Below are 20,698 nucleotides of genomic sequence, written 5' to 3'. Positions count from 1 at the left end.
GCTGATCTTGCAAGTTCAAGGCAAATTGCCATATCGGGCACCTGGGATCCACTGTTCTGCTCCCTCAGTGTTGGCCACACATCTTTCCAGGTGTGCAAGCGATAAAAGACCAGCGAAGTTACGAGGGAAGCAGTCCAGCGTCCACACCCTCGGCTTCCGGCTGCAGCCAGGGCTTTGCGGGTGGTGAGCTGAGGGAGAGAGCGCTTCTAGGTCTGGCTTTGCCTCGACACGTGGCATGGCGCACAAACATGGTGCGGTGGACCAGAGCCTGACCCTCTCCCGCGGGAGCAGCCCAGGAAGGCTCCTCGGAAGGCAGTCGGGTGAGGGCTGGTTTTCAGGAGATGGTGGAGAGACAAAGCTAGAGGTCTTGGTTCACCAACATTTTAGGATTATTTCGGTAATCGGTAGTTGAACTTGGACTGCCAAAAACTGCAGTCTGGAGCTTGTATCTGGCCGCAGGTTTAATGACAGAGACGATCATGGCGCCCCTATTGTCATTGCCCTGTGAAGACCCCCAAATGCCCAAAGATCCTTCAGGTTATGGTAAAGTTTGTCTGTGCCTCAAAACCCTCACCCCACGCAGGCAGCGCTGTCAGGACGTTAGAATGTTCCTTCCCTAAGCAAAATTAGGAGCTGTGGGTCCTTGGGTCACTGAACGGGTGACAGTGATGCGACGTGTAGGACTTGGACAGGCTGGCGTGGCCCCAGCCAGCATGAGTTTGAGACTCCCCCTTTGAGCTATCAGAGAAAGTAAAAACGGTACCCTAGGACCTGGGAGGACACATGATCGCGATGGCACCTTGATATGTTTTAACATGATGGGCTATGTAAAAAAAGAAACTTCAAGACGTGTTACTTATTTATTTATTTTTGACCGTGGTACCACGAGTCTAGAATTCAATGTACGACGAATCAAGCCACTTAGAAAAGATTATTTTTAATTGTCCCGAACGACATTTGGATCAAAAGAGGAAGTTAGAACTGCTACGACAAGCTCATTATTAAGAAAATAATCAGAAGAACCACATTACACAATGACAACAAGATGCGATGAAAACAAAGCCATACTCTGGAGGACGATTCATAGTTTTATATGTGCCGATCAGAAAACAAAGAAGAATGAAAATAAACCACACGTTCAGGTGGAGATCGCCATTAGCCAGCATTTGTGTTGCTGTGTTTACTTTTCGTGACTGCCTGGCATCCGAAGCGTCTTCCTGCCTTAGAGGAATCCACCCTGTGTGGATCTGAGGCGTCCGGAGCCTGGGCTGACCATCGAGGCTTTGTCCATGAGATGCCGCCCCCTGGGATGCTGAATCTTCAGGAGCAAGTGCCTGGAGGAAGCGGGGACAGCTTAGCCTTCCTTCCAGTAGCCACAGCTACTTGTGTCCAGTGGCAGAGCCGGCACGCCCCGCAAGCTGGCCCTGGACACGCTGGGGATCTGACCGTTGGGGAGTCCTAGGCCCCTTGCCGGGTCTCCTCGCCGCTCCGAGCCTCAGAACTTCTCTAGACCCTTCTCCGCACATTCTTTCCCAGCTGGTATCAACCAGGAGCAGTTTCTATTAACACCTTCAATCCCCTGAGCAAAACTTAAGAAAGGAATGTATGAGAAAGACAAAAATTGATGAGAGAAAAAGAAAACTATGGCAATGATGGGTAAACTCATGAACAGTTTAAAAAAAAAAACCAATAAAGTTGATGAATCACTGACAAACGTGAGAAAAATTACAAATCTTTTGCAAAAGTAAAAGTGTCTGTGAAAGATTCTGAAATTTAAAGACTATGAGACTATCATGGATGACTTGATCAAATGAAGACATAAACTACCAAAATTAGCTGAAGTGGGAAACGTGAATATTCTATCAATCTTGGGAAAAAATGCCAAAAGGTTATTCAAAAAAATCCCCCCTTTCCCAAAGTGCACAGAGCCGTGTTGGTTTAGGGGGGAGTTTTTTCAAAGCTGAACTGTTTAAATGACCCTTGGACACAGAAAATAGGCAGAGTAGGGTGTCCTACGCAGCCGGGACCAGCCCCAGACAAGGGGGGAGGCTGGCCCTCAGCCTCACCTGCCTTCCTGTACAGTCCTCCTGGGCAGAAGGAGACAGGTGCTGCGGAGAGTGGACAGGCCAGGTGGCTCTGCTATTCTGACCCAGCTGTCACCACACTCACACCTTCCTTACCTGTGGCTCCGCCGTGGTAACTTAGGGAAGCCCGCAGCACTCACCCAGGTCATACCAGTGCACTCTCCCCATGGCTGCCTTTCTTCTCTGCAAGTTCATTCACGGTCTCCCATATAGGAGAAAGAATGCACCTAGTCACTCCTTCTCAGGGCAAGCAGGGAAACTGAGGCACAGGGAGGTGTAGTTACAGACCCGTCCTCACTTGGATGAGGTCAGGTTAGTAAGGGCGTTGGGAGCTAATGGCAAAGGAGAGGCTGCCTGACTTTTGTCCTGGAGAAAAGCAGGGCAGGGCACCGGGAGTGGACGCCAGGGGTCAGGCCGCAGACTGGGCTGCCCAGGCGAAACTCGGGCTCTTGGTCACCCCAGAGCGCATCTCCTGAGGGCCCGCAAAGGGGCTTCTTTCTCCTAGGTGGATCCTGGAGGAGGGAGATGTCCCTTTCTGTGTTTGGCGTGGCTACGAGTGGGCTGTCGGTCCTGGGAGCCCCGGGGCCTTCGGAGGCCAGGTTGGCAGATGCCAGCCGTCTGGGAGCGGCTTGGACCCGAGGGTGAACAGGGTTGGGGCACGTGCCAGGCCCCTCCCTGGCTGGGCCTAAGCGGTGGACGCCTTAACTCTGGTCTCTGTGCAAAACGACAGTCACTGACACCTGGCAGGAGTTACCCAGGGAGCTGGGTCTGGTTTCATGAATTCCGAGAGGGACGAGCCGCTGTTCATGGCTCCTTCGTGATGGTTGCTCTTCATGTAGGTGACAGCGGGTTCAGCGACCCAGGGAGGCAGATCGCAACTGCAGTACCGAGTGAGGCAGGAGGAAACAGCGCTGCCACCCACGGGCCGCGTCTCCCCGTCGCAGGTCCCCTGTCCCGTTGCATTTCTCTCCCTGGGCGCATTTTGGAGCGTCCCTTTTTTATGAAACATAAACCTGCCGGATACGCCAGAGGAACGCGGTGTTGCCTGTGGGTGAAAGCAGGTTACACGCGGGGGCCAGGAGCAACCGCAAGGTACCCCCACCCCGCGCCCCAGGCCACAGTGAAGCCGCGCGCACCCCAGCGGCCCGCGCCCAGCCCCGCACGCGCGCCCCCCGGCCGCGGGGTCCTGCGCATCGCGCGCCACAATGAGGCGTGGGCGCCCGGCGGCCTCATTTGCATAGCGCCGCGGCTCGGCCAATGGGCTGCGCGGGGGCTTCGGGGCGCGGCGCTGCCAGCTGCGCGCGCGCGCGCGTGACAGCGGCGCCGGCGCTGGCCCTGGCCCTGGCCCTGGCCCTGGCCCTGGCCGTGGCCGTGGCCGTGGGAGGCGGGCCCGGCCGAGCCCGGGGACCGCGCAGCCCCGGCCGGGCGCAGCCGCGATGTCGGTGGCGGGGCTGAAGAAGCAGTTCCACAAGGCCAGCCAGGTAGGGCGCGCGGGGCCGCGAGCGGCGCGGGGCCCTGGGGCTCCCTCGGCTCCCCCCTCGCCGCCTTCGCCCCCAGCCGCACAGCCTGAGGGTCCCCGTGCGGTGGGCCTCCGAGGCCCGGGGGCCCCCGCTGCGGCGCGCCCCGCTCCCCACCGCGTCCTTGTGTCCGCCGGGCCACGGGTCTGGTGACGAGGTGCGGAGACAGATGCGGGCACGCACGGGGTGAGACACACCCCCACGCGCGGAGGTGGCGCGCGACACCTTGGGGGCGTCCCCGGAGGGTGAAGTGCGAGGCGCAGGTGCGGTGGGGGCCGGGGAAAGGGGCGCGGAGCGGTGAGGGTGCGGCGCGCGCGCGTGTCGACGTGCAGATTTGCGTTCGGAGACTGCAGCCTCTTCCAGCCGTGGCTCCGCGCGCCCCATGTCAGCGGTCCCGCACCCGCACCCCTGGGTCTGTTGCCCCCCACCCCAGACCCCCAGGCTTGCTGCAACCGGGCGGACAGATTTCATTCAGAGTCCACGTTTGTGAGGAGGTCTCGCCCTGCTGCTCCCGCAACTTGGCCCCTGAAAAGCAGCGGGAATTACGTCTCTTCGTGTCGCCTCATTCCCAGGCTGAAAGACACTGCTGTCCCCGTCATCATCCCTTCCATGAAGACACTGGGCCACGCGCGGTGTCTGGCCGGCGGCCCTGGGCCGACAGTGGTGCTGTTGGGGGCGACGAGCCGTCCTGCAGGGGGCGCCAGTGAGAGGTGGACTCACTGCGGCCTCTGGGCACTTTGAGGGGTCTGTGGGACGTCAGTTGTCACTGGCCTGGGAGCAGGTTTGTAACATGACTGGGGGTGGGGGTGGGGGTGAGGCCAAGACAGGGGCTACAGACTTTTTGCCATTTCCAGACTAAATGGAGATTATAAAGCGCAAACAAAAGAAGGCACACGGTGAGCTAACTGGGGAGCACCCACCTTACCACAGCCTGTGGCCCAGCACCTGCTGAGCAGGGGCCACTCAGTATGTGTTTATCAAGTCAATGAGGAGGAAGGAAGGAGCTGGGAAGGAGCAGGACGCAGGGCAGTGGAGGGTGTCGTGCAGACGCCCTCCGCGGTGTTGCTGTGACAGGAACCCAGGCGTGCTCCCGGCCCGCAAGGCCGGGCGGCTGGGGCCATGGCCGGGTAGGGCAGTCCCAGAGTCGTCGCCGGCTGTGCTTGTCACGCTGGCTTCCTCAGCACTGACAGGGGACTACCCTCCTTTTATGAAAAATTTCCTGCGACTGAGTATGAAGTTCACAGGAGCGAGTCTCAGAGATGACCGAGACATGAGCCCCGGGAGGATTCAGGTTGGTTTCTGACCACTAACCAGTGTGGCAAGTGGTTCGAATCTCAGGAAGTTACTGGCATTGGAAAAATATTATGCTGGTGATGAGGCCATTTGATTTAGCCACCCATAATCAGTCCATAACAAATGAAATGAGCAGAGGGTCTAAAGCTTTTTTTTTTTTTCTTTTTGCATGAGCTAAAATAATTTGTGACTTTTTCTGAAAAGAAAGGTATCACAGGTTCTCTCTGGGCTTGACAAACCACATTTGTGGTCACAGTGCCCACTAGATATATTTGTATCGGTTCCAGAAGTCTTTCTAAGAAACCTTGCACTATGACAGATACAGTGGAGAAATTAGGCTGGGTTTAATATAATAAGAGGGAGCATGATAATAAAAAATACCAGATGGTCTCTTCACACAGTGTTTTAATGGCAGCTTCTGATTCATGAAGAACCTTCTCAGGTCAGGGGAAGGGAGGCCCGGGTGATGTCAGTGGCCAAACTCGTGTTTGACCAGTCCTTCCTGATACCTGGCTTCTCTCTGAGAAAGCAATGTCCCCCAACTGAGAATGAAGAACTGTAAACTCAGGGCTCGTGCACTGTGTTGACAGCACATGGAGACCAGCAGGAAAGAGGAAGGAATAAATTAAAATGAGAAGAGCACAAGTTAAGGACAAAAGGCAATTACTTCTTTCCTTTGGGACTGGAGCCCAGCTGTCCGAAGTTCGCGATTCAGTGTTTTTTTTTTCCTCTGGAGAAGGTTTCGTAGTAGAGCGGTTTGCTCTTCTTTTGGGAGGGGTGCGGCTTGAGTTATGGAGATACGTACAAGTAGCTCGGAGGCGGCATTGTGGCTTCTTGTGGAACATGATGCCTGATGAGTAAAAATGTAACTTACAGTAACCGCGCCCGCGTCACCACTCGGCGGTTTGTATCGGGCGTGCTTATTTCACTGTCGTTCTCTCGACAGCAGTTGTTGTTGGCTCAGGCCACTGAGGCTGCCGCTGTGCCCGCTCTGACCTGGACACGCGCAGCCAGGCTCTTGCTCCTGGACTCCCAGGAGCCTTGTTCCCCATCCTGCAAAAGTGTGGGCAACACTTTCATCTTCTCTCTTTTTCCTCTTCTCTCCCAAAACTACATAGTGATGACACTCCATGGCGATGACACCTGTGGGCTTCACATTACATTGACCTTTTTTTTTTTGCCTTTATGTAGCTGTGGTATTTAACCGCTGGCATGTGACCCAGCAACAGCAGGGGCTGTAGGAATGTAACACAGCGTTTTGGGGTAACTTTTCCACCTTTCTTTTAATGCATTCACCGGAAAAATAGTAAGCAGTCACAAGGGGCCTGGGCATTAACCCTGTAATGACGGGCTGGCCATTTATAGGTAAATACTTCAGAGAAGGATGTTCTCTGTAAATTGTGAGAATCTCTAGGGAGACAGTGAATGTCTCTTGTCTCAGTTTCTCATTAGAGAGAAAGATAAAGATGCACTTTGCAAAATCCATAATGATTTATATTTTTTCTTTTAGATGCATCAGAAGATATGTTAAACTAAAAACATTCTCGCTCTTTTCTACCTAGATGGCTTGAGAAATTAATTCATAAATCTATATGATAATTATTTTTTAAGTCAGGGTCCCAGAGTAGATGTTTAAACCAAATCGATTTTGATATTCGTGATATCCGACACACTATAATCCAAACATTTCTTACCTCTGGAGACTTTTTTTTTTCCTTTAAAGTAAATGTAACTTAGAGTATCACTTGGAATTTGATGTAAAAATGCATTTGAAAGCGGGGCCTTTTTTGGGGTGATTTTTTCAGATTAACTTTCCAGCTTTATTAACAAATGGAATGTAGATTATATTTTGTAAAGTTGAATGTGTGTGTGTGTGTGTGTGTGTGTGTGTGTGTGTATGCAGTGTCTTTGGGGGAGCTATTGTTGGCATGCTTTACCCAGAAAATAAAACTGCCAGTAAACAGAACCAATACACTATTTTATTTAGCTGAAAAATAGGTGACGATTTTCTGGAGAGTCTTCATGAGCAAAATGCGGAGAATCAGATTTTGCCTTTTAATAGAAACCTGGGAGCGTGTGAGCCGGGGTGACGGGTCTGGGGATGGAGCACCAGGGGTGGGAGCTGGGAGGCGTTGCCGCAGCTGCAACCATGCTAGTTCTGCTGTGACACATTCCCAGTAGCTCTCCCCTTGCGGTCCTCAGGGTCATCCTCACGTGCTGTGACCGCAGCATCAGTGGCAGTGACCTTCTAAGCCCAGAGTTGCCCCTCCCGACTTGCTTCCGATTCCGTCGGATGAGGCTGCCTTTCCCCCGGCACTGGATAAACCTTTATCTTAAACATTGATGCCACCGAGCGCGCGGCCTCCCCGGATCGCCTGTCCGCAGTAGACAGAAGCCGCTGCTCCTTTGGGCCGAGTGGCATGTTCCCTGGTGAACTTGACTCTTCTCACCCCTGTCCTCATTCTTCCGTCCTAAGAGGCCACACTTCAGAAGTGCGGGGGTGGGGCCCACCAGTGGAGGGCACCTCTTTTCCTCCAGGTCAGTGAGCGTGCCGTGCACCTGGCCGGTCCCTCCACTGTGCTTTGCACTCTGTCTCCTTTCGTTTTCCCAGGGGTTTTGATCTCGTTGGTGCCCCTCTCTCCTGCACTATATTTTCTCCTCTCCTGGGTCACTACCGTTGGCATGTGGAAGGACAGGGGGAAGTGCTTCTCCTCCACCTCCCCCGAATTAAAAATCCCAGTTAAAATCCCTTCTCGGCAGATATGATTGTCTAATAATTTTTTTGGCCCATGGCTCTCTTCTGGCATCCTAAGCCTGGCACATAGTAGGTGCTCAGCGGCCACCCACTCGTGTCAAATGAATGTTGAGCAGGTAGTAAGGATGGCAAGTTGGGGCCTGGATCACCTTGATGTTGGGGGAGGGGTGTTCAGAACTCAGATTTTATATAAAATTTCCTAGTTTTGAAATATTGGCAATTAATTTAAAATTTAAAAAAGCTGCGTAGGCCTAAAGAAAACCATGAAATGAATTCACATGCTCTGCTGCCAGACAGTTGGCCACTTTTGCTTAAAAGTCTCAGACCGGCGTATATGGCTGAGTGGTTGGTTCACCTGCAGGTCGGCTTTTCCTCAGGTTTGAACAGTCACAGGATGATTCCTGGTTGCCATGGTGTTGGCAATGCTGGTGTAGGAGCTGAATATGGTTTCTGTAGAGACAGCTCTTGGCTTTTTGTCTGGGGATGTCTCCCCAATCCTTGTGAGGCGGGGCAGGTTGGGTGACGCTGAACTTCGCCCATGTGCTCTTGTGTTGGGCTCTTCAGCAGAGCTCGGCCAGCTTCCTGTGGGAACAGTGGCAGGGTCGGGGTTGAGAGCAGAGAACTGGCGAGTCTTGATGCAGACTTGACAGTGTCGAGTGGGCAGAGCGGCAGACCAGGCTTCGAAGGGAGTGGGCAGCCTCGCCCGGCCGTGCAAATCCCGGTGAGGTATGAGGCGGAGCTAGTGCTGTGCTGGTCTGACCCATCGGGGAATATTTTGTGAAGGAGGATGCCAGAAGAGGAAGTTTCTAGAATATTCTCAGGCAGCTAGAACCCCTCCTTTGGTGCTCTCGCTGAGCCTTAACCTACCATCAGTAAAAGTTACGTCTCTTGAAACATATTTTAATAAATGTCATAGAACTTGTAAAATTCATTCAAAAGAAGTTAACCAGCGTCCTTGAATGTTATTCACCCTGGATCTCTACCGGTCAAATCGAAGGCTCGGACCCAGTGCTCTTTACAAGAAAAGACAGAGTCTTGGCTAAAGCACGTGGTCATGTCTCTCGATGGGTGGGTTTCTCATCGTGACTAGACGTGACCTCGTCATTCCCAGCAGCCCTGGGTCCATTCGCTCCTTTGTTCTGTTATTTCTTTCTGGAACGTCCGCCCTGCTCCCCTGCCGGCTCCCCACGCCTACAGAACCCCAGCTCGCCCAGCTCTCTGTGTCCTTCCTCCTCCTTCTTCAAGGCTGTTGCCTCCCTCGTTGATCCCTGAGCCCCGGGTGGCCACATGTCGGTAATGTCACGTTTATCACATTGGAATCATTTTGGTGGGTTCTCGGGCTTTCCTTCCAGACACGGTAAACTGTCCTCACACAGGAGACTTCGGCAGCGCAGTCGACAGCTGCTGTCCTGTTTCGTAACTTCCAGTGTTCAACTTTTATAGAAATCTGAGGTTTCTAGATTCCAAATAGCTGGATAACCGAGGCGTTGCACCACATTTAAAATTTCCTGTCATTCTACTGATTTCATGCTCAACTCTGGCATCTACTTTGTTTTGAGCCTTGGCTTTTATAGATTAGGAATCAGGATTTCTAAAAATCTCATTTCGAATCCAGGAAAAATGCTTTGCAGTCAACCATCCAGTCATTTGGTGAGCATTCTGATACACTAATTAGCTTTATTTTACAGAGGTGCTGGGTGCTATGTGAAGTATTTCTAGGCGCAGGTTCACATTTCATCCTCATGACAACTGCATCTAGGAGGAACCATTCTTATCTCCCTTTTTACAAAGGAGGGAGTTAAGGCTTGACAAGGGTAAGGAAAACTTGTTCAAGGTTATGACAGCTGGCAAGTGGTCTTGTGAGGACTCACGGACAGATCTATGTGATTTCAAGACAAGTACGGTACAGTACTTGTCACCATTGCTTGAGATAAACCCATTGCTGTCCTTCCTCATGATTTTTATTCATTGTGTAACTTTGAGGTGTCTTCATCATTCACGGGAACCAGATCCCCCTTGTTTAGACTCTGTATTACATGAAACTTTAAACCAGTGCTTAAAAACTATAGCCTCTGGCCCAAAGATAACCCATCCCCTGTGTTTTTGAACAGCCTGTGAGCTAATAATTATTTTTTAGTTTTTTATTGGCTGAAAAAAAATCAAAAGAATACTATTTCATGACACATGTTAATTACATACAATTCAGATGTCATGTACATAAATCAAGCATTGTTGGAATACGGCCATACTCATTCATACACAAGTTGTCTCCAGCTGTCTTTCCCTTGTGACAGCAGAGTCGAACAGTTGTGACACGAGCCAGCAAGCAGTACAAAGCCTGAACTATTACTCTCTGGCCCTTTATGGAAAGAGTTCGCCGACCTCTGCTCTGAGCTACCTGTCTGGGGAATTTGTGGGTGCCGGGCTGCACATCCTGAAGCCCTGGACAGAACACTGAAGACATTTTGTTTGCATCTGCAGTCGGGTTGTGCGTCCTTTGGAGAATCTCTCATTGCTTCACCATTCCGATGCATCCTGGTGACCTGGAAAGGGACTCGCTCTGGAGTGCATTCTTACTTTGTGATTCAGGAGACGCCGGGACCCCAAAGTCACCTGTCTCTTGCCTCCCGTGGTGTCGCACACCGGGCTCCTCTGTCTGGAGTGGACGGTGCTGGAGAAGAATGGCCGCGGTCTGCTACGGGGACAGGAAGTTGGGAGGTGGACAGGCGTGTTCTGGTGGCAGGTCGTTTGGCTGTGTGCCTCATTGGGGAAGCCGTGCTTCCCTGCCCTGGGTTCACGCACCCCGTCATCTGTCCCCTTCTTGTTTTAGTTGTTCTGACTTTATTTCGTCTTCTCCTCGGTTTCAGTTTGATTAGAGTCCTGATTTGCTTTACTTGCCGGATCACGACTTCCTTTTCCCACGGCTCAGGGGTGCTTCCCAAGGGTGATGTCACGTTCACGTTGCTCTTTCCAGCATGACTTTGATTAAATGCGCATGTGTTAATTTGTGAGCCGTGTTCGAAGGGAGTGGATCATGGCAAGGACCATGGCCACTTTCAGCCTCAGTTAGCCTGCATCCATTTGTATAATAGGAATGGAATGTTCTGCCTTCTTTCGCAGCGGGAGTGGATCATATATGTTCTACAGGCCTTTCAGAAACTTCATGCAGAAATTATGTGAAACAGATGGTACCCTTTAGAGTTGCCAGACATGCATATTTTAAAGAAATACGGTGTCGTTTTCTCCTTGAGAGACTTAGATGGAGATCTTTGGGAATGGAAATCAGCCGAAATTGCCATACTTGAAAAAATTCTTTGGAGCGTCTCATCCCAATGAGCGTAATGTCAGAAGACCTGCACAGATTATTAAGGAACAAATGTTAGTGAATTTATTTAATTTAATTCTCTGAGAAAGAAAAGCCCCATAGACTTAGGTAAAATGAGGTATAATCCAAGATATGCTTTTTCTTTGGTAAGGCTATTGATTTGCTCACTTAGATCTCTTTGGGGGCATTTGGGGCAGTGAGAGTAGGTGGGTGTGAGGTGTGTGTGTGTGGGGGGGGGGTTGCATGGGCCCAGATGATGAAGGGAGAGCGAGGGATAAGTCATTTAACCCAAAGCTAATAGGACAGCGTCAAGTCACTCTGAGCAGCCAGGAAATGCAGATCAGCCCTAGTCACCTCCAAGCATTGACGCTAAGCAGGGATTGTGAGGGAGGGCGCCGGGTCTCTCAGCAGACAATATAAAGAGCGTGATGGAACCCCGGGGCCCCAGCCCAGTGGGGAGACTTGGTTGGGGGTCTCGGCTCAGCCATTTAGTAGCTGTGTGACCTTAGACGAGTCACTTCCCTTATGTAAGCCTCAGCATCCTCTTCTGTACAGTGGGGAGAATCACAGCTCCAGCACAGCGGCCTCAGAGGATTAAATGTGCGAATGCATGTGGCGTGCTGGGCGCGGGGCTGGTCACATAACAAACGTGCAAGAAACTCTAGCTGGTAATGTTACCAACCCTTCAGGGTGAGGGACCCCAACCAAGGCCCTCCCGCCCAGCGTCTGCGGTTAGCGCCAATTAGAAATGAGATAAAGGTCGGGGCAGTAGAACAGAAACTATCCTTTAGTCAAGGTTTGGGGAAGACCGCGCATGCTCTGACAGCGCTTTCGCAGGCTGGGGCGGGGCCTCCGCAGGTCTGGGCGGGGCCTCCGCGAGTCTGGGCGGGGCTTCTGCGGGCCGGGGCGGGGCCTCTGTGGGTCTGGGCTGGGCCTCCGCGGGCCGGGGCGGGTGAGTTCTGGGCATGCTTAGTGCTTATTCTTCGTTGCTCTCGGCGCTTTGGCACACAGAGCTCCTGGTGTGGTTTCGGGATTGAGAAATTTTAGGGTCGTCTGGATGATAGCCCCGTGACGGTAAATTTCTCAGCCGGCCTCTTGCCTGCGACAGAAAGTCAAACTCTGCTCCACAAATCGAAATGTGGCCAGGCTGCACCCGCAAAAGCGCTTTGGCCGTGAGAACCCGCTTCTGGGTCCCTGGGGCGCAAGGTCTCGCCTCTCAGCCCCTCCAGATGCCACACGTCCCCATACTGAGCACATTAAGGTCTGCACTTGGCGATTTTCGGCTTATGGGCTGCGCGCCTGTTTCCAGGATCCCTGCAGGGTGAGCGGCTGGGATGCGTGTTGAAGGACATGCCTATTGGTTCGTTTATACCGAGGTGGTAGTGCCTGGTGGTTAGAGCTCGGGGCCGTGGGTCAGACAGCGGGACCACGCGTGGTGTTTGTTTGAGTTGGAGGCCCCCGTGAGCAGACTTTGAGACAAGAATTGGTGGAGACGTCGTCTTTTTGGTATTTGGTGGTTTTGAGGTGACTCCAGGAAAACCAGTGGGGTGTGGAGAGGAGAGAGGGAAGAGAAAGTGTGCTGCCAGGTTACCTCTGAGAGCACCTGGGTCTCAGCCCCGCTGGGGAGCTCTGCAACACCTGAGAGTTACCCCAGGCAGGAGGCTGCGGCATTTATCCATCAACTGGGCTGGCCATCATTGGCTGCTCCTGGGAGCTTTAATTATCTGGCTCTTCCAGTTTGCCTCCCACGGGGGCTGAGGTTTTTTTTTTTTTTTGTAGCTGGAAACACACACACACACACACCACACTCACCCAGCCCGAAAGTTGTAGGTTTGCAGTAAACAGTCATGAGCTTCTAGAGATGCTTCGTCCGGGACCCTGCGTGGGACATGGACAGGCCCTGCTTCCGCCTCCATGCGGAATGTTGCCTCTGCCACCGACCAGCCCTGCGACCTGGGGTACCCTACCTGTTCCATAGTTTTCTCAGCTGTAAAATGGAGATAACAACAGTGCCTTCTTCTTAGACTTGTGATGAGGATTAATCGAATGGGTATATGTAAGGCCTTTGGTAGAATGCTTGCCGCGTAGTAATTGCTAAATAAATGCAGCTCTTATTATTGTATAATTATTCATCGAGCTTTTTCAGGTTCTTTTGCAGTATAATTTCATTCACCTTGTTCGTTCTGATGGAAGAGAAAGTCCTTTGAAGGAAAATTAATTTTTAGTTGTTTTTGGGCATCGAAATTGATTTCTCCAATTTTTTAAATTGTAAAAATGAAAAAAAAAATTTAAGGGTGAAAAAATATCCACCTTAATCCTACCACCCTATGTTATTATTTTTATCTTTGTGTTCTTTTGGAGTCTGTCAGTATAAGTTCATATATTTGCACTGTCATGATAATTAATGACAAACTCTTTTTTTTTTTTTTAAATCAGGATTTGATTTAATAATAACACAACCGTGTACCAGGCACACTTCACAGGCTTGTCTCAAACAGTTCTCACAACTCCATGAAGAAGATGCTGTTGTCTCCACTTGACAGGTGACGGAACCGAGGCACACGGAGATGATGCAGCGTTTTTCGAAGCACACGGCGGGTACTCGGTGCAGCCGGGATGAGCCTGGGAAGATGGCACAGCTCAGGCTCCCCTCTGCTGGTGCTTCTCGGGGCGGGTGACATGGGCCCACCTTGGAGGGACACTCATTGGGACATGCCATCTTCCCAGACACCTGTTTATTTGTTTGCTCTTTGTAGAATAAGGGAACTAATTCCTATCACAGGACAGTAGAAATGTGCTGAGATAATCTTTCGACGGGTCACTTTGGAACCAGGGGTGACGTGACACTGGGGGATTAGGCAGGTATTGGATTTCCAGTAACTTGTCAGTTTTTCTCTACTGAAGTAGAGCTGCATTTCAACTACTTTTGCTACCGTTCCCCGAACCTCCTCCGCCCCTTGATACAGTTCATTTCGGAAATGGCTTTGTTTATTTGTTTTTAACTTAAGTTCCATGAAACCAGGCAAACATATAGTTCAGGACCCGAAATTTCAGGCCGGCAAAAGGAAGCAGTGCAATGTTTTCTTTACTCATGCATTCAAAAGAGTACAGTAAGTACTCTGATGGCTGAGCCTCGTTCTGAGTATGCGTGACAGTTTTTGGAAACTCAAAATTGACCTTTTTTTTTTTTTTTTTTTTCCTGATGAAAATGCCTCCTTTCGCTTGTGCAGAGAAATGTGTGGCTTCAGTCGTGCTGAAGCTGAAAGCCATTCCTGCTACTTGTCTTGCAGGTGTCATGCTCTCTCTCGGATTTGATATTTTCTACCTGGGACAGTTCTACCTGAGAGACAAATACTGCAGAAAACTACTATAGAGGGGCCTTGAAATCTGCTATGGGGAAAGGAGCTAATTTTCTTATTAAAGGAAGATGGCCTTAAAAAGGGCAGTCATTTCCAATTTATTACCTGACAAAAAGATTATTCTATTTTATCCTCTCGCCTACCAGTGTTTGAGAGTGGCTGTTTGTCATATCCTTGCCAACGTTGGGCATTGTTATTCTTGTTAAATTTCGTCATTGTGATAAAATTAAAAATATGTTGTTTTTGATTTCATATATGTGCTGGCCATTTGCATTTCTTCTTTTGTATATTACCTCTTAATATTTTTTTCAATTGTTCTCCTTGATTGCCAAGTAGAATCAAATCAAACCAAAAATTTCAAAGTTGTCTTTATATATATTAAGTATATTAATCCATCATTTTATGTCCTATGTCCTGTGAATGATTTTTGTAGCCAATCCTCTGTGATTAGACATTGGTTTTCCTTTTCTGATTCTTCTTACAAATTATGTCCAAATATTTTGGGACCTAAAATAGTCCTTCCTTTTTAAATATTCTGTTCTTTCCTGTCCTTATGGAATTCTTGTTACTAAGTATTATGATTAACCTCTTCCAGGATTTGTTCTCCAAATTTCATTCTACAAATATAATTAGTTCTTGACTTTTTTTCCTTAAGTTCTGAGAAAATTTTCTCAAGCTTGTCTTCCACATCTCCGATTTGGTTTCCGTTGATATACAAGCCGGCTCTTCAGTGCTGATCTGTTTTTAAGTTGACAGTTATGTTTTTCTGTGGATAGAAATCTTGATCTCAGTTTGTCCCTTTTACAGAGGTGGAGTGTCACCATGAGTCCTGCATGGGAACAGGAACAAGCGACGTGTTTTCATGTTTTCTTCCACTGCTTTTCGATTCTCGTGGGCGTTCTTACTTTCATTTCTTAGGCTGGTTCTGTTCTTTTGAACTACTGATGACTTTCCCTTTTGCTCTTAAAGAGAGTGGCCTTACCGTGCCCAGGTTCGGGAGGCCAAACCTCCACCGCTGCCCATTGCCGCCAGGCCCCGCCTCCTCTCCCTGTGTCTGCTGACCCGGCTCCGGCCATCCGGAACCACTCGCGGGTCCTACACCAGCCCTGCTGGGTCACCCGTTGGACCGTGCCCATGCCCCCTCTCTGCTGATGCCCCCCTCCCTTGTCTGCTGTGTTCGCCTCCCCCCTCAAAGTTGGATGCTCCATCCCTGGGGTTCTTACAGCATTTTATACCTGCCTGGCCGGGAGCTCTGTCTCTTCCTGCTCCTTAGGGCTCAGAGAGGGAGGCCTGTGATCACCACCAGAATTTTATCCAATATTTAATTCATTAAAGTCATAAGTGCAAAAGATGTTTCTACCTTCAACTTTTAAAAACGAGGTACTAAGAAGTTTGTAAATTCATTTGTAAGTCTAGTGGTATTTGTGTTTGGATGAAAAGTATTCATTGTTCAAGTTTGCGTGAACAATGTTCAATTTACAGATTTAACCAATTAAACAATGAACACTATACATTCTGTTAATCAATGTCTCTTAAGCGCTTTAAGTATAGTCATTGGCTCAATGTATGTGATTCTTATAAGGCTATGATTCTGGCTTTAAATTCATTTATATTTTTTGCTGTTTCACTTCTTACTAGTTATTTATCCAGGAGCCTAGAACTTCTGAATAATAGGTGGCTCAACAGGGAGAATAATGAAGAATTTTGATTTTAAGCGAAGACTTCATAATTCAAATTCAGTTTTGTTGGCGTGATAAACTTTAGTTCCTGTGAAATTTCAGACGTGTGTTAACACTTTTAAGAAGAAGATCTAAACTTTTGGAAAAGGAAAGAAGGCAAAGTTCTTTAAAGAACACGCTCTTTTCATAATGCCTCCCTAATCATCCAGAAATATGAATAATTCAGAGACGTAACCCTAGAATGAGCAGAAACTGGCCTGTCATTGTCATGAGGGTGTTTGCAGTCCTTTTGGAGAGATTCCTCCCCGCCCCAGCCTCTCTCGCAAAACCTATTTTAAATCATACCCTTAGGAACAAATTCAACCCCACACCACGCTCCCCATGCTCGGCGTGGCGTCCCACGCCCCTCGTCGTTGGCTCGTCCCCTCTGGCCCCCTCGCGTTCTCTGTCCCTGGGGAGCGCAGCCCGTGCTAGGCCCCCGGGGACACGTAATGCACGCGTGTGCGCCCGAAGCCTCGTGAGGAGGGAGAGGCAGGACGGGGTGCGGTGGGGGGCCTGAGCGTTCTTTTCTCACTTGGTAGCACAAAGTGCTTTTTGTTTCGAAGGCATGTACCGTCGTCACCAGACGGCCCCAACCCGTCCCATAACGTGGCTCTGCCTGGTGCAGAACGCCTCGTTTTCTATAGAAATGCAGAATTGCTTCATGTAGATAGAACTGAAAGGACCTTTGCTTCATTCACATACGAATAAAATGTCTTTGTTCATGTGCAAGAAAAACGCCTCTTACTGTTGGGAAGCCTGTGAATTTTAAATTAAGCCGATGGCCATGATATGATATCTTTCAAGGAAAAAGTAATTAGATTTGCTTATACAGTGGTCTCTGTTATCCTCGGACATGTTGCAGGAACCCCAATGGGTGCCTGAAATTGTGCAGAGAGCCGAACCCTATATACAGTGTTTTTTTTTTCCTTAACATTCACACCTTCTCACTTAAAGGAAGCATTTTATGGCCTCTCTTTGGCACATCCAAATGGCCAGCATCACTGCTCTTGAGTTCCGGGGGCATTGTGAAGTAAAATCAGGGTGACCCCGACACAGGCTCTGCCGCACCTCGACTGTCAATCTGGTAATGGACGACTATTCATGACTAAGGGACGGGAGCGACAGAGGAGGTCAGCACGATTTAAAACTTACGAATTGATTTACTTCCGAAATTTTCCAGTGAATATTTTTGGACCGCAGCTGGCCGTGGGCAGCCGACGCCACAGACAAGCGGGGACGACTCCACAGATTCGCCCCTTGTGCCTAATCTGGTGGCATCGATGGTTTTTGCTTTGTAGTTTGGCGATTACGTGAAAGACATTGTGTTTGTCTCAACCATTGCCTGTCAGTGAATTGCTGTAGCGAAATTTTACAATTCGAACTTAGAGAATTACCCCTACAGTTAAGAATCACCATTTTAAATGATTTTACTACTGAACGAAAAGATGTTCGGGGGAACTTTATGGAGACATCTGTTTAAAACGCTCCGTCGTCCCTGTTGGAGGTCTTCCCTGGCAGCAAGGTGTTAGGATAATGCCTCCGATTCCTTTGTTATCGTCTGGTGTACCGGCTGGCTTCTGTTGAGAACCAGAGCACCCCGCCATGTAGTGGTCTCAAACAACCGGCATGCATGCGACTCGTTTCCACGGGCCAGCGATTAGGTGGGCCTCAGCTGGGCGCTCTCATGCGTCTGCAGGTCAGTGAGGGGCTCTGTTCCGGGGACGGACTGGTTATCTTGACCGGGGTGTTGGGGCCACTTGCCTCTCACCATGTCACAAACGAGCTGGGGCTTGTTTGCATGGTGGCAGCAGGTTTCAGGGGAATGAGTGGAAGTGCCCAAGGTTTGGTAAGTCCCAGGCTTGTGTCCGTGGGTCATAGCAGGTCACAAGCCCAGCCCAGGCTCGTAGACTCCAGCTCTAGTGAAGAGGAGTTACAAAGACAGATACTGGGAAGACGGGAGGTCGTGGCCATTTTTGTAATCTTCTCTCTACTCTCTTCAGTAATTCTTTAAGTAGCACCTCGAGTTTATGTTAAATGCTATCTGCACATACATTCCTCCTATTTGTCATACTATATGTGCAATAGTAGTGATTGAACTTGTAGCAGAAAACCGCACCTTCAAAAACACTTAGAACCACCTGTAACCCTTTTTACCCACCCTGCTTTGCTACTGATTTTTATGTTTTATACGTACATATTTTAAGGGTATTAACAAATTATATTGAGGCACTTTACAGTACTTTACCGTATTTTCTGCTTCCATTCCACACTGGTGCCACACTCGCTCTCCTGCAAGGTTTGCCTGCCTGTGTTGCGAAGAATCTCGAGAGGCTTCGCAGCCCGGCCCCTTACCTTGGCATTTGAGAATCCGCGTGATCCGAGCCCCGCCTACCTTTCCGCTTGTGTTTTCCTCTTTCCCCCCTGAGCACGAGGCCTCACAGCTAAACCGGACTTCTAGCCATGTCCTGAGTGCATTCGCTGTCCATCGTGGCTCTCAGCTGTCCGGAGACATTTTGGTTGTCACAAGGGGGGTGTGTGTGCTACCAGCCCCAAGTGGGTTGATGCCAGGGGCGCTGTTAAACATCCTGCAGTGCACGGGACAGCCCCCACCCCACCGCAGCACAAAGAATTATTGGGTCTAAAAAGCAAAGTGCCAAGGTCGGGAAACCGTTTTACATGTAGCTGCCTCTCGGGCTTTTTCAGAGCTGCCTCGTGCCTTTCCGTCAGGGCCGCCCACCAAAACGCACCCCTGGTCTTTAACAAGCCATCTCAAATGCCAAGCCTTCTAGGAAATACGTCCCAGAAGATCCCCACGCCTGTCCCTCACACTGCGGGCTCTCGCGATCCTGTCTGGGAATCACCGAAAGTGTGTTCACAATAACTGAGTATATTTCCATTGTTCTTCTTGTTCCTCCTTGTGCTTTAGTTGAATGCATATTAACTCCTGTGCTGACCTCTAGGTTCCTGGACGACAAGAATCCTATCTTTGTGCTAGCGCACCTACCATGCGCTTTACACATAGTAGGTACATAATAAAATATCCGTTGAGTGAGTGAGATCGTGTATCTTCCCATGTCCTAAGATATGCTTCCTCCTTCCAGTAATTTTCTTAAAGGACTTAGTCTAAAAAAAACCAACAAGCTGGATCTGAGGTTTTTTTTTTTTTTTTTTAAATATGTATTGTGATAATTTGGGTTAGAAACTGTGAAGACATCATTGTACAAGGCGATTATTTGTGTTTTTTTTTTTTCCGCAGCTATTTAGTGAAAAAATAAGTGGCGTGGAAGGAACAAAACTAGATGATGAATTTCTTGACATGGAAAGGGTAAGAGAGCATTTCAGCGTACATTGTATTACAAATTTGACTTTCGTTGGGGTAGGAGATACACTGTAAAAGGTGTTAGAGGACTCTAGAATGCTCGCATACAGGTGCGGCTTACGGAACTCAAAACGCAATTTTTTTCACATTTCCAAGCCCAAATAACGAATAACCCTGATGCTAGATATGGGATCCGGGTAACAGGTTCTCTCCAGTGGACAAAAATCAAAATGCTACAACAACAGTCAATATTGAGTTAAAAAGGCGTCATTGTGATTATGTATCTTCGAGAGTCCAATGTATTTCTGAGACAAGACCCTTCAGATAGATAAATATTGGTTCCCTGGGTAGAAGGCTCTGATTCTGTTACCCTGTGGCTCAACAGCTACACAGCAACGAACTTCTATTCTGGTTCTGCCCTAGAACCAGCCGTGTGAACTTGAGTAAGCTGTGTCATCTTTTCTGACTGCAGCACAAGGATGATATGTGTCCTACTTGCCTCACATGGAGGTTGTGAGAATTAGGCAAAAAATTAATGCATATGAAAGCATTTAGGACAGGCCCGTGGCAGGCATGCGTCCAGAGAAAGCATGCCGATTCCTTGTCCCTCATTCTGTGTCCTGGTCGGCCGGGTGGGGCAGAACTGGGGTCACCAGTAATCCTCAACTTTGTTTTTCTGCGAATTCATCGTTTATCGTTTACCAAAATTTCATGTGTTGTTTTTTTTTTTTGTTTGTTTGTTTAAGAAAATAGATGTCACCAATAAAGCTGTTGCAGAAATTCTTTCAAAAGTCACAGAATATCTTCAGCCAAATCCAGGTAAAGTTAGAAAATGTCTTTAAATATTCTATTGTTCATTCGCTGTCACGGACTCTAATAACAGAGACAATGTGCTCTGTGTCCCAACAATGAAATTCAGTTCTTTCAAGTCAAGGCCCCAGCGACCTAGCAGTTGCCTTCAATCCTAGCTGATGACACACACAGCCAGCATCCCTGTGGCCCCTTTTGGATGGAGTTTGACCCGGCAGCCAGACACTACTAAGCAAAGACATTTTCTATGAGCTGCCTCAGAAACCCGCTAAACATTTTTGTAAATGTTTGCTTATTCAATCATCTCTCCTTTCAAAAAAAATTTTTTTGCCATCCTGTTCCAAAGATGTACGTTAATTTGACGTGGCTGTCACGTAGTGGCTCACGTGCTAAAGGACTGAGGCACAAGGACTCGAGAAGCTGCCTGTGCGTCATGTGCTACGGCGGCTTCTAGTCAAGGGGATTCTGATTCCTAGGTCATGAAGCAGCATCCTTGGTGGTTGATCCTAGGTCCT

The 20,698-nt window shown here is 49.2% G+C and overlaps 1 protein-coding gene across 6 annotated transcripts in view; it reads left to right on the top strand.

The window, feature by feature from the left end:
• Nucleotides 1-3,443: 3,443 nt before the first annotated feature.
• SH3GL3 (SH3 domain containing GRB2 like 3, endophilin A3) overlaps nt 3,444-20,698 on the top strand; it is a 40,662-nt gene continuing 23,407 nt past the window's right edge. For 3 of the 6 annotated variants that reach the window (XM_016135365.2, XM_016135360.2, XM_016135361.2), the window contains exons 1-2: nt 19,311-19,379; nt 20,127-20,192. Coding sequence is in view for 2 of the 6 variants with exons in the window: in XM_016135359.2 (XP_015990845.2) it covers nt 3,521-3,565; nt 19,311-19,379; nt 20,120-20,192 (187 nt within the window). In the remaining 4 variants the exon portion in view is untranslated. Of the gene's footprint in view, nt 3,566-4,319; nt 4,383-19,310; nt 19,380-20,119; nt 20,193-20,698 lie in introns of those variants that run through there. The other 3 variants (XM_016135359.2, XM_036231878.1, XM_016135363.2) reach the window with 3 other exon arrangements.

This window comes from Rousettus aegyptiacus, unplaced genomic scaffold (genome assembly GCF_014176215.1).
Source record: "Rousettus aegyptiacus isolate mRouAeg1 unplaced genomic scaffold, mRouAeg1.p scaffold_m13_p_14, whole genome shotgun sequence".
NCBI lineage: Eukaryota > Metazoa > Chordata > Mammalia > Chiroptera > Pteropodidae > Rousettus > Rousettus aegyptiacus.
Note: the sequence above shows the minus strand (reverse complement) of the source record. Positions and strands in the feature narration are given on the sequence as shown.